Genomic DNA, 14,535 nt, shown 5'->3' on the forward strand with positions numbered 1-14,535 from the left:
TGTGTGCAATATTCTAAAACCGTGAGAGAAAATCGAATATAGCGACAAATGCTGGGATAAAGATTTTCAAAATTGATTTAAGCCTTACATAGTAGTAAAAAAACACTTTATTACTTTTCCTCTTTTCTAGATTATTATCTAGTTTTATTGTATAGTATATAAATCACTGTAATCACTGGATACACAGTTAGTGAAAAATAATCATATTAATTAACAGAATTAATAATTAATTAATAACTTAAGTAACAGTTATCCAAGAACATTAAAGAGCCATCTCTAAGTTAATGATGATGATATCACTGTGAAGTAATGTTTACATCTCTATACCAGTGAGAATTTTACTACACGTAATTTTTCGTGCAAAGACAAAAAGGTAGGGATAGCCGTAAATTTTTACGCCTACGCTCTTAATACACTGTTAGTCTGGGCAGATTATCGGAGAATAGGCCATTTTTGGGAAAAGTTATTTACCAGCAATTTTATTGCTGGAATCGAATTATAAGATCCTATATATTAATAATATAGGTATGCATAGTCCGCAGATAGTGTGCTACTTTTTTTATAAACAGAATGGCGCCCGAAAATCGTGTTTTTTTAAATTTTTGCTCTACTAATAAAAAGATTTTAACATTACACCAAAAACACTCTAATAAAAATTCACCGTAATTAAATTCTGCATAGAGACGTGTTTTTCCCGATTTACCTCGACGAAAATTTTCCCCGGAAAATGCGGGTTTTTCCAACAAAATCTTTAATTTTCAACAAAAATTTTAGATAAGTAATTGTTTATCAATAATTAAATAACTTGGTAATATAAAAGCTCTTTTCGTATAGATTATAATTCCAGAAGACTATGGAACTTGAGTGAACAGTTTAGCAACAATTGAATTGTTAATTAAAATTTTACGGTCGCTATAATACCCACAATAATTATGATACATAAGAACAACTATGATTGTTCATACACTGTACCTATCTAATATACTTTACAGAATTGAAATTGAACTATTTAAGCGGCCTCAGGAATATTTTAAAATTATAAACAATTGTTTGGCTTATAAACAAATAGAATATGTCGGAAAATATTAAAGTAAATTAAATCATAAACGGAATTGGAAAAAAATGGTAGGACACTTCTTTTAAAAGAAAAAACGTTTAATTGTCATGAGTGGTTCCTGAGATACAATCGGTCAAAGTTGACTGGCATTTACGGCAAAGATATAAACAATAGGATCATAGTTTTTGAACCATCACCTTTTTATTTTTATCCTCTTTCTCCGCACCGATTTTCATATTTTTAAAATGCTCATAACATATAATATTATAATAACAACTATCGATGTTACTAGTGAAAATTTCCAAAAGTAGCAAAATTCCAATCAAAAATTAGGTTGGAGAAAATGTAATCTCAAAGTTCAAAATCGGTATACGTTAAAAAAATGCATTTTCTCGGCTTCCCATGGAGAAATTTTCTTCATTTTTTTTGTTTCCAAGTAACTCGAGTAGAGCCATAACTATCGCATTATTAAATGCGTAATATCGATAGTTTTTATTATAATAATATATGTTATGAGCATTTTAAAGATATGAAAATTGGTGTGGAGAAAGAGAACAAAACTAAGAGGGTCACGATTTAAAAATTATGATCCTATTGTTTATATCTTTGCCGTAAATGCCGGTCAATTTTGACCGGTTGTATCTCAGGAACCACTCATCACAATTAAACGTTTTTTCTTTTAAAAGAAGCGTCCTGCCTCTTTTTTTTTTCAATACCGTTTGCATGATTTAATTTAATTGAACATTTCCCGAGATATTCTAATTGCTTATAATGCAAAAAATTGTTTATAATTTAAAAATATTCCTGAGGCCGCCTAAATAGTTCAATTTCAATTCTGTAAAGTATATTAGATAGGTACAGTGTCTTTTTATACAAAAATCATAGTTGTTATTATCTATCATAATTATTGTGGTTATTATAGCGACCGTAAATTTTTAATTAGCAATTCAATTGTTGCTAAACTGTTCATTAAATTTCCATGAGCTTCTACAATTACTATCTATACAAAAAGAGCTTTTATATTACCAAGTTATTAAATTACTGATAAACAATTACTTATTCAAAATTTTAGTTGAAAATTAAAGATTTTGTTGGAAATACCAGCATTTTCCGGGGAACATTTTCGTCGAAGTAAGTCGGCAAAAACACGTCTCTATCCAGAATTTAATTACAGTGGATTTTTATGTGCGTATTTTTGGTGTAAAGTTAAAATCTTTGGAGTTATAGAGCAAAAATTGAAAAAAAACACGATTTTCGGGCTCCATTTTGTTTATAAAAAAAGTAGCACACTATCTGCGGACTTTGCATACCTATATTATTAATATAATATACAATCATAAGATTCGATTCCAGCAATAAAATTGCTGGTAAATAAATTTTCCTTGTATTTTGCTAATTAACCCAGAGTATTTCCTGGTATTTTCTGAAATTATAATATAATATTATTATGTATCTTAAATAGTATTAACTTACCTATGACAGTAAGATGAATGAAATGTGAGAGATGCGGCGTCGACGACACTTGGCATTCGTAAACCCCCGAATCCCTGTGCTGGGGATATTTGATTTGGAGAGTCCAATCCTCAGAGTGTGGTTGATGGATGGCCCGAAACCTCTGGTCGCTGGTGTACGTGTATCTGCCGACGGTGAGGAGGTGGACGTCTCGGTGCCTCACCCACGACACCTGCGGAGACATCTGCAATAACATTTCTGTTTGCCTAATAGATTAAGCGAGTGATAAGAGGCTGGCAATGGGTGATATGTGTTTGGCATGCGGTAATGAACTTCGGTGTAGTTTATATGTATTAGATTCAAAAATACGTTTAATACATACTAAATTTACAATCAAGATGCAGTAGAAATAAACAAACCAAACACATTTTAAATCCTAAATCATGATTTCCAAAGTTTACACATTGTAAATGTAAATTATGATTCGGGAGAGCTCCTAGTAACATTTAACGTGTCTTAGTTTGTTTATTTATACTTATACTGCATCTTGATTGTAAATTTAGTATACAGAGAGAGTCTGTAAAGTGGAATAAATTCAATATCTCAAATACTAATTGTTTTTTTGGAAAATGCTCAGACCCGTCGATTAGTATTTCAAATTGTCCTTTTTGACATTCAATAATAATGTATACAGGGTGTCCCAATTTAGAGATATGACGTCATCGTCGATTTTCTTAAATGGCAACACTGTCATTTTGATAGCTAATTTGATAGGGTTTGTAAAGTTATACATAACTGCAAAATATCAAATTTTTATTCTCTACCATTTACAAGATAATAGAAAATAACAAAGTTATATCTGTAATTTGGAATATATTCAATAATTAAAATACTAACTGTTTTTTTGAAAAATGCTCAGACCCGTCGATTAGTATATCAAATTGTCCTTTTTGACATATAATAATAATGTATACAGGGTGTCCCAATTTAGAGATATGACGTCATCGTTGATTTTCTTAAATGGCAACACTCTCATTTTGATAGCTATTTTGATAGGGTGTGTAAAGTTATACACAACTGCAAAATTTCAAATTTGTATTCTCTACCATTTAGATGATAATAAAAAATAACAAAGTTATGAAAAAGAAGTAATCAACTAATAATTGAATTTAATTATTTCAATAAATTAAGCAAAAACTCATAATGTTGCCCTCAATTATTGTCAAATTGTCAATGGGCAACGTTATGAGCATTTGCTTAATTGAAATAAATAAATTCAATTATTATTTGATTACTTCTTGTTCTTCATAACTTTGTTATTTTTTATTATCTTGTAAATGGTGGGGAATAAAATTTTGAAATTTTTCAGATGTGTATAACTTTACACACGCTATCAAAATAGCTATCAAAATGATAGTGTTGCCATTTAAGAAAATCAACGATGACGTCATATCTCTAAATTGGGACACCCTGTATACATTATTATTATATGTCAAAAATGACAATTTGATATACTAATCGACGGGTCTGAGCATTTTTCAAAAAAACAGATAGTATTTTAATTATTGAATATATTCCAAATTACAGATATAACTTTGTTATTTTCTATTATCTTGTAAATGGTAGAGAATAAAAATTTGATATTTTGCAGTTATGTATAACTTTACAAACCCTATCAAATTAGCTATCAAAATGACAGTGTTGCCATTTAAGAAAATCGACGATGACGTCATATCTCTAAATTGGGACACCCTGTATATATTTTTATTGAATTTCAAAAAGGACAATTTGAAATACTAATCGACGGGTCTGAGCATTTTCCAAAAAAACAATTAGTATTTGAGATATTGAATTTATTCCACTTTACAGACTCTCTCTGTATACAAAATATGTATTCCAAAATTTCTTAATCAAATAAAAATGTTTACGATAGTTTCTTATACAATATACACAAAAATTAATAGACAGTTTCATATACAATAGATAGCTTCCTAAACAATATACACAAAAGTGGATTTTGTATGGGTAGATCCACAACAGACAATCTTAGCCCGATCAAAGTACAATCTGACCCCAAAAAAAATAAAGGAAGGATGAAAATTTGGGAATACTTAGTTGAAATTGTCTATTATTATATAAGAAAAAGTTTAAAATTCTACATCGCCTCCATTTTACAAAAATGGAGGGGAATACCCCCTCTCGAAGGTGAAAAATATACATTTCAAATAAGACCGGAATTGGGTAATATCACTAATTCTAAAAAACTTTTGTTCTATAGCGTATTTTCACCAAGTCAATACTTTCTGAGTTATTTGCGAGTGAATATATATTCATTTTTAACAACAAAAAACATGATTTTGGACGGTTTTTCGGAGATAACTCAATAAGTAAGTATTTTATTGAAAAAAATATTGTTAGCAAAAATATAGCTTATAAAAAATTTAAAAAAATGGTTTATACATAAGGTGTGTAGACCTAATAGAAGCAGAGGTGAACCTAATGAAAAGTAGGTTCTTTTTCGTCAAATTCGAAATCGAATATTTCAATGTGAAATAACAAAAAAACGGAGCACTTTTCGGGGTAAATTCATTTCAACTTTTTCAAAGTGTTTAAAAAAGGTTTATTTTTGTTTAAAAAAAAACTTCTAACATAAAAAGTAAGTAGTTACGCTCAAAATATTGTTGGTACCTTTTATTTTTTGGTAAAAAAAAATATCGCGAAAATCACCCCCTAATTAGCATCACAAATAAATTTTATCATTACCATTTGACAAGTTACTTTTCTTATGTATTATTTACATGATCTGTAGTCTGTAAGTTTCATCGGTTCAAAGTGCTTATTTTTGAAAAGGCTGTAGTTAAAATGGCTTGAACGAGTAACTAATCACGAGTTTAGGCAAATTTTTAACAGCCATAGCATAACCAATTTTTGTCTAACAAGAAAACAAAAAATCAAAAATATTCAGAAAAGCAAAACGAACATTTTTATTACTCTTTGATATTTTTGGTATAAGTAATAATTTTTAAGTTAATTCCATAAATAATTTCATTTTTTTTTCGAAATTAAAAGAAGTATTTTATTTTAAACCCCCCAATTTTTTTCAAAAATGAGCACTTTGAACCAATTGAGCACACTTTTGGGAAGCTAATTAGGGGTGTGATTTTCGCGATTTTTTTTAGCAAAAAATAAAAAAGACCGGCAATATTTTGAGCGTAACTCATTTACTTTTAATGTTAAAAGTTTAAAAAAAAAACAAAAATAAACCTTTTTTAAACACTTTAAAAAACTGTAATGAATTTTCCCCGAAAAGAGCTCCGTTTTTGGGTTATTTCCAATTGAAATATTCGATTTGGAATTTGACGAAGAAGAATCTACTTTTCATCAGCTACAACTCTGCTTCTCCTAGGTCTGCAGACCTCATTCATACACCATTGTTTTCAGTTTTTTATAAGCTATATTTTTGCCAAGAATTTCGCTAAAATACTTACTTTTTGAGTTATCTGCGAAAAACTGTCCAAAAACATTTTTTTTTGTTAAAAATGAAATTCGCTCACAAATAACTCGAAAAGTATTAACTTAGTGAAAAAACTCTATAGAAAAAAAGTTATTTAGAATTAGTCATTTTATACAATTTCGGACTTATTTTGAACGTATATTTTTTCACTCCCGAGAAAATATTTTTCACCCCGTATTTTCCAATTTTTGTAAAATGGAGGGGATGTAGAATTGTAAACATTCTCTTATATAGATAATTTCAACTACCTATTCCCAAATTTTCATCCTTCCTTTATTTTTTTGGAGGTTTTCGTAAAATTTTGTGTTCCCTCATCGGGCTATCTAGGAAGACAAAAGTCTGCTACATATGGATCTTTTCTGCACAACTAAAAATTTATCGTCGTGTTTTTTGACATAAGAAAAGCTTTTGACACATTATGGAGACATCCTATATGAAACACATCAAGAATGGGATGTGCAACGGCATATGCTGTCCTTTATTAAACATTTTCTTCTCCTTCTTCTTCTTCTTCTTCTTTCTAGCATGACCCATCATTCTAGTATTCTACTGCCCGTTCATTACCATCAAGTCTTCCTCGGACGATGAGGTCCAGCACTCTCGCCATCGTTTTGGTTGTATACTCTGTGCTATTTTACCTACTAGTCCAGGTCGCATCTGTTTTGAGATGGACGTTGAGAGTTGACTCAAATTTTTTTGCAGAAATTGCTTGAAAATAAATCAAATAATAATATTTGAGTTATCTTCCCTCTCAAAAAGGTCCGGAACATTGTTTAAATAATCAAAATGTCAAAAATTGAAGGAGAAATTCAATTTTTTTCTTCGTTTTTTGATTATAACTTTAAAAGTATTCATTTCCGAGAAAAGTTGTACTGACATAAAAGTTGCGTGATTAAATTTCTTACAATATAGAATTGGTTAAAAATTAAAAAAATAGTCACCCTAGTTGCAAAATAGCAATAATTGCGAAAAAAAAACATACAAAAACAAGTATTCGCATTTTACGTTTTTCAACCATTTATGCTACACATAGGAACTTCATATTTCACCCGGAAAAATTTTATGATACAGGAAAACAATACTGTAAATTTCATTAAGATCGGTTTAATAGATTTTGCAAAATAAATTTTGCAATCCAGCTTTCTCAAAAAAAATTCATTTTTTCAAAATGTTACAGCACTGAAAATAAAGCAGATAGCAAGTTGAAATTTATTTTGCTTATAGAAGTGTACTGTACCTTTCATTTGCAATTTTCAAAATTAAAATCGATTAATTACCAAGGCGTCAGAAAAATTTTGAAATAAACAATAATTTTTTGTTCTACTCGCAGGACAGCGGTGTTCGATTCACACAAGTTGATTTCCACCAGAATTTCTTCCAATCCTTATCTAATATATTATTTTCTTACTCTATATTTTGTTGTATTTTAATATTTTAATTCCACAAAAATCAAACTAATTTTATTATTGTTTGTGAAATATTGTTTAAACAATTGCATATGTTTAAAAATAATAAACTTTTATTATTTAAGTTAAAATATATGAACAAAGAAAGTTTTTGCTAATAAAAGTGTTATTTCAAAGGATAGAGTATGTGTTTTTATTTTGCAATAAACAAATTTATTTATTTATATCGAAATGTAATAAAAATTAAAATGTATCAATCATTATCAAAGGTCATTGGAATGCCCAATCAGAGCAAACTATCCCCTGTCCTGCGCGTAGCACCAATAATTAATGTTTATTTAAAAAATTCCTGACGCCGTGGTGTTAATTGATTTTAATTTTGCAAAATTGCAAATGAAAGGTACAGTACACTTCTATACGCAAAAAAATGTTCAACTTGCTATCTGCTTTATTTCCAGTCCTGTAACATTTTGAAAAAATGAATTTTTTTTACGAAAACTGGATTTCAAAATTTATTTTGCAAAATCTATTGAACCGATCTTAATGAAATTTACAATTTTCTTTTACTGTATCATAAAGTTTTTCAGAGTGAAATATAAAGGTCCTAAGTGTAGCATAAATGGTTGAAAAACGTAAAATGCGAATACTTGTTTTTGTATGTTTTTTTCACAATTATTGCTATTTTGCAACAAGGATGACTATTTTTTAAATTTTTAACCAATTCTATATTGTAGGAAATTTAATTACGCAACTTTTATGTCAGTACGACTTTTCTCTGAAACGAATACTTTTAATGTTATAATCAAAAAACCAAGAAAAAAATCAATTTTTTCCGTAATTTTTTGACATTTTGATAATTTAAACAATGTTCCGGACCTTTTTGAGAGGGAGGATAACTCAAATATTATTATTTGAGTTATTTTTAATCAATTTCTGCAAAAACATTTGAGTCACCTCTCAACGTCCAAATGTACTAATATTTTTACAGATGCGCCCTGGTCTATACTGGGTTATTCGTTTTTGCGCTTGTAACGAGTCTGCTGTCCTCCACTCTCTTTATATATTTGTTCCAATATCTTCATCTCTATCTGAGCAACTTTCCTATGGCCTGTATTCCACAGTTTTGTCTGATGTCTTCACTTCTTATTCTGTCACGTAGAGTTTTGTCTTGTTCACTTCTTAATGTTTTCACTTAAACTGTTCTCATCATTTGTAACGTTTGATGTGTGTCTGGTCTTGTTTCTGCCGTATATGTTATAATAGATCTTATTGTTGTTTTGTATATTTTAACTTTATTTTCAGTATTTAGATATTTGTTTTTCCATACGATTTCTTTCAGGCATTTCGAGATTCTAGCTGCTTCATTGTTGTTTGTTCTCTGACCTCTTTTGAGAGATTCCCATAGCTTGTTATTTCCGCTCTAAGATAATTGAGGTGATTCACATTTCACAGTCTTGGAGTCAATTTCCACTTGCACTTAGTCTTCTCGGTGTTGATGAGCATATTTTTTTCTAATAATTTTATAATTTTCGAGTTAGAACATTTTATATAATACGAAATTTTCGAGTTAGATTTAATGGATTTACATTTTCCATACGAGTACTTCACAGACCCGGCCCCAGGGGTGGGCGAACTGGGCGGCCGCCCAAGGCGGCTAATTTAGGGGCGGCAAGTTTTAGAGGACGGCCAATTTTTGAAATTGAAGAAATAATAAATTATGTTTTTAATATTATAAAAAAACAAATTTATGAACAAAAGCGGCGAAACCAACGACAGTCACCTAGGACTATCATCAGCATCCACATCTGCTGCCGCCCCCTCTCACTCCAACGACAGTCATCTAGGACAATCATCAGCATCTATGTCAGCTACTGATGACACTACTACTGTCTACTGTCAAAGGTAACAATGTTATTATTTATTATGATCCAGCAAAGTGGTCCAATAAAATGAATGATTTTGTTAGAACAACTTTGATAACAAGAGACCCCCGCCAAAATTATTCGTTGCAGAGGCTCAGTTGTGCCCGAAAGATAATTCAGATTTCTAGATAGATGCCCGTATATTTACAACTAACTACTACAGTTACAAAATCTGCAATGGTGAAACTCTTTAGAGAAAGTGGTTAATTTATTCTAAGACAAATACTTCTGTGTATTGATTTTTCTGTAAAATATTTTCCAATGTCAAAATTAAATTTAGTGAAAATGAATATAATAATTGGAAACATATGGCTGACTTTGTCCAGCCGCGCTAAGTCTCCAGCTCATCGACAGTCACAGCGACAGTGCAAGAAGCGAACTAGCAATTAGACAAGAATCGGACAAAACCATAGACGAAGAAACACAAAAAGTAGAACGACTTATATCAATCATACAGTTCCTAGCACAACATTGTCTTCCATTGAGAAGCGATTCTGATAAACTTTTTCATCACAACAATGGTAAGTTTTTAAAGCTTGTTGAGCTTTTTGGAAAATTTGATTCTGTTTTAGAGGAGCACATTAAGAGAACAACGAATGGTAGTAACAATCAGCATCACTACTTGGGAAAATGTATTCAAAACAAAATTATTCAGATCCTATATGACCAAACCAAAAATAAAATTTTAAACTTTTTAAAATCAGCAAAGTTTTATAGCATAATAGTCTAGTAAAATAAAATTACACTACATGTAAATCAAAATGTAAATTCGTACAGGTTGAAACAAATTTTATATCAAAGTTTAGGTGGGTACAAAAGATATTTTCAAAAAAGTATCCAAATCATACAAGGGGATCATTGTTTAAATAATTAAAAAGGGGTCATTTTTGCAAAAAAAAATTGCTTTTTTAACTGCTGAGGCCATTCAATTACTAATGAAGGTCTATAGGATTGTTTTCTGTAAAGTTGAAGGGTAAATCTTTCACATAAGTCTAACTAAATTAAATTTGACCCCCTATTTATTTAAATAATTATATATAAATCTTTAAAAACAAATTTGCAAAAAATTATTTTTAGCGTTTTAAATAAGCACTATAAGATATCTTATTTTACAGGATAAGTTGTGCTATGTTATCAGTATTAAGCAAAAAAAATTGGTCGAAAAATATTTGATATTTTTTGAGATATTGAATTTGTTTATTAAATGTTACTATTTTCAATCGGAAAAACGCGGTTGTTGCCAAGGAAATATTCACCTGTATTAAATCTTATTATTTTTATTTTTATGTATATTTTCGATAAATGTCTTGATAAATTTAAATTTCAATTAAACTGCCCCCTAAAATTGCATTTGAATATAATTCAAATTTGTTTATAATTTGTTGTTTTAATAACGTCGCGGTGATTAAATATTTTAAAATGCCGTTTCGATAATTGGGTTCCTGGGAATTTTTCACTAATTAGCAAAATTTTTTGTCTTTTTTTCCTCTCCTTTTTTTTTCTTGGCATTGTATTACTACGGGCCCTTTTTGGGTTAAGTTTCATTAAGAATGTCGAATCTCTAAGTTGTAGATTCTAGACCTAAAAATATCAAGATTGGTCTAAAATCACTTAAATAAAATGAAATTACTTACTGAGTTACTGGGTGTTTTATTTAAAAATTTAAAAATTATTTTCACCAAGTACTTTCAAACTATTTGACGTATCCTTATCATACTTTACAGAAAGTGTGGCTACTATAGAGTCTACTAAATTGTGATAAATAAAAGTTTCTAGCTACCACCAGAGGCGTACGACAGGGGCCAGTTAATGGTTGACCCTTCCCAAATTCTACGCCACTGAGGGAATTACTATTTTAGCGAAATTTTTCGATTCTCCAATACTTTCTATGTAAATAATATACTCTTTACTGGTAATGATTAAGTCATTAGTTTTCGAGATATTGGACGTTAAAAATGAAACGGCATAGTTATTTTGATTCATTCATTCATTCATTCATTTTAAACTTCCAATATCTCTCAAACTGATGACTTTATCAATACCAATAAAGTTATTTACATACAAAGTATGGGAGAATCGAAAAATTTCGCTACAATAGTAATTCACTCAGTGGCGTAGAATTTGGGAAGGGTCAATCATTCACTATCCCCTGTCGTACGTCTCTGGCACTAGCTAGAAACGTCTATTAATCACAATTTAATAGGGTGTATAATAACCACATTTGCTGCCAAGTATGATAAGCATACGTCAAATAGTTTTAAAGTACTTGGTAACAATAATTTTTAAATTTTTAAATAAAACACCCTGTAACTCAGTAAGTAGCCACATTTTATTTAAAAGATTTTAGTTAAATCTTAATATTTTTAGGTCTAGAATCTACAACTCAGAGATTCGACATTCTTAATAAAATTAACCCTAAAACGGCCCGTAGTAATATAACTCCAAGAAGAAAAAGAAGAAGAAAAAACGACAAAAAAATTTTGTTAATTAGTAAAAAAATCCCAGGAACCCAATGATCGAAACGGCATTTCAAAATACTTAATCCCCGCGACGTTATTAAAAAAAAACAAATTATAAACAAATTTGAATAATTTTCAAATGCCATTTTAGGGGGGAGTTTAACTGAAATTTGAATTTATCAATACATTTATCGAAAACATACATAAAAATAAAAATATTGAGATCTTAAGCAGGTGAATATTTCTTTGGCAACAACCGCGTTTTTGCAATTGAAAATATAGTAACATTTAATAAACAAATTCAATATCTCAAAAACTATTAAATATTTTTCGATCAATTTTTTTTTGCTTGATACTGGTAACATAGCGCAACTTATTCTGTAAAATAAGATATTTTATAGTGCTTATTTAAGACGCTAAAAATAATTTTTTGCAAATTTGTTTTTAAAGTTTTTTATATAATTATTTAAATAAATAGGGGGTCAAATTTAATTTAGTAAGTCTTATTAGAAATATTTACTCTTTAACTTTGCAGAAAAAAATCCTATAGACCTTCGTTGGTAATTGAATGACCTCAGCAGTTATAAAAGTAATTTTTTTGCAAAAATGACCCCTTTTTAATTATTTAACCAATGATCCCCTTATATGATTTGGATACTTTCTTGAAAATATCTTTTGTAGCCACCTAAACTTTGATATAAAATTTGTTTTAACTTGTACGAATTTACATATTGACTTTTTTTTACTTTATTAGGCTATAATTTTAGATTGTATATTCTGATATTTCTGGAGTGGAACAGATGACTATTTGTTGATTTAGGTACCTGTTCTTCACAAAAGGTAAAAATTGCAGAACTTTTTCTTAGATTTGTGCCTGTACTGGTAACCACTGGCTTGGGACTTACAGAAGTTATTTTGCAAATGCTGAATAAACTGGGAATATCTTTGGAAGATATACAAGGACAAGGGTATGATAATGGGGCAAACATGAAAGGGAAGAACTTGGGAGTTTAAAACAAAAGTTTGAAAATAAATCCTAGAGCATTTTTGTCCCATGTTCTAGCCTAGCCATTCACTCAATTTAGTCGTGAACGGCTGCTAAAGCCTCACATTTTGCAGTTTCTTTCTTTTCCGTAGTAACAAAAATTTACAACTTTTTCTCAGTATCTCTTTATCGTTGGACTGTACTGAAAAATCGTATTTCTAGCCTAAAATTGAAACCTTTCTCCGAAACTAGATAGGAAAGTAGAATTGATACCATTACTTCCATAAGATACCAAATTGAAGAAATCTACAATGCTTTTGTAGAAATGGCTATCAATAAAAACAACGATAAAATGGTTGCTCATGCTGTTTGGCAAATCAAATTCGTGATTTTACTTTTCTTTGCTCTGTGGTAATATAACATGACATTTTACTTCACATCAACGTAGTCAGCAAATCACTGCAGAGTATTGATATGGGAGTGTATCAAGCTGTAAGTTTATTAGAAAAAACGGAAATCCATTTTAGGTCTCTCAGAAGTTATTTAAAATTCCAGGGCTATTTAACAGACGCAAAACAGCTATCATCAAAGTTAGAAATCGAGAATCCGAAAATCGGAGGCACAGTAATACCAAGAAAGAGAAAAGTGAAAAATGATATTAAGTTGACTTCTATTTAAAAATTATAGACACAACCGTTAAGGTGAAACAGTAGCGATCAACAGGTAGCGAAAACGCGTTCCAAGATTGCGGCTGTAATTTTGAATATTTTTTTTCGAGATATTTGGCACACATATTCGTAATATAATAAAGAATGGCGGTACAGAGCCCAATTTGAAAAATATATTAATATGTGGAAATTACTCTGTAATTAAATACAATATTAAGAAAACGAGCCTGTACCGCCATTAAGAAGAACAAAAAAATACACTTTCTTCAAATAAACTTTTTTATCCGATGCCTAGATTTTGTGTCATTTTGGAACTACTAAAATATTTTATTTCATTAAAGGACTTTTAAAAAACCGGTGTTTTTATTATATTTTTATTATATAAAGCTATAACATATTAAAAAATCACTCAAATCGGACAACAGGTTTAGGAAATACGAGACATCAAAAATGTCCCAGTTTTAAGGTGGTGCGTTAACTACGATGCTTAGTGTATCATTTTTGTTATAGTGAAAACTTCTTTAGCGACGTTGTGCAATTTTGGGGATGGGAAAAAACATTGAATTCGCGACTATCATCGCTTCGCCGAAATAAATTCTGTATGTACATATATAATATTATGTGCATGTATTTTATATAAATATTATAGGACGCACGCAACCCGTATATAATATAGGTGTAGCAAATCTTATATGCATTATATAGCACGTATAGCTTGTGTTATTAATAGCAAATATTTACAACTAATATCTTATCAGGAAACTTATTAGAGGTAAATAAAAAAAAATCGTGAATAAACAAAAAACAATATATTGAACAAATGATTCACCAGAAGGATGAATCCCAAAAACAAGAAATTAATTGTTATCTTCAACCTATAGGTTGAATACATACACACATAAAAAATTGTAGGTACCAAAATTAATCTGTGGTTGTATACAAGTGGAAATAAACAAAATGATAAAAGAAATACCTTTACGTCTATCATATGGTAAAATCATGCACAAATAAATGATCAGTAAAGAGAGACTGGTAATTACTTGAAAAAAAAAAAACATTAGCAAAAAAAACA

The 14,535-nt window shown here is 29.7% G+C and overlaps 1 protein-coding gene across 1 annotated transcript in view; it reads right to left on the reverse strand.

Annotated features, from left to right (window-relative positions):
* Positions 1-14,535, reverse strand: part of LOC114334283 (lachesin-like) — a 665,400-nt gene that overhangs the window by 351,749 nt on the left and 299,116 nt on the right. Inside the window, exon 2 of the mRNA XM_050649290.1 lies at positions 2,531-2,741. Within this exon, the coding sequence (XP_050505247.1) occupies positions 2,531-2,741 (211 nt within the window). The remainder of the gene's footprint in view (positions 1-2,530; positions 2,742-14,535) is intronic.

This window comes from Diabrotica virgifera, chromosome 4 (genome assembly GCF_917563875.1).
Source record: "Diabrotica virgifera virgifera chromosome 4, PGI_DIABVI_V3a".
Taxonomy (NCBI): Eukaryota; Metazoa; Arthropoda; class Insecta; order Coleoptera; family Chrysomelidae; genus Diabrotica; species Diabrotica virgifera.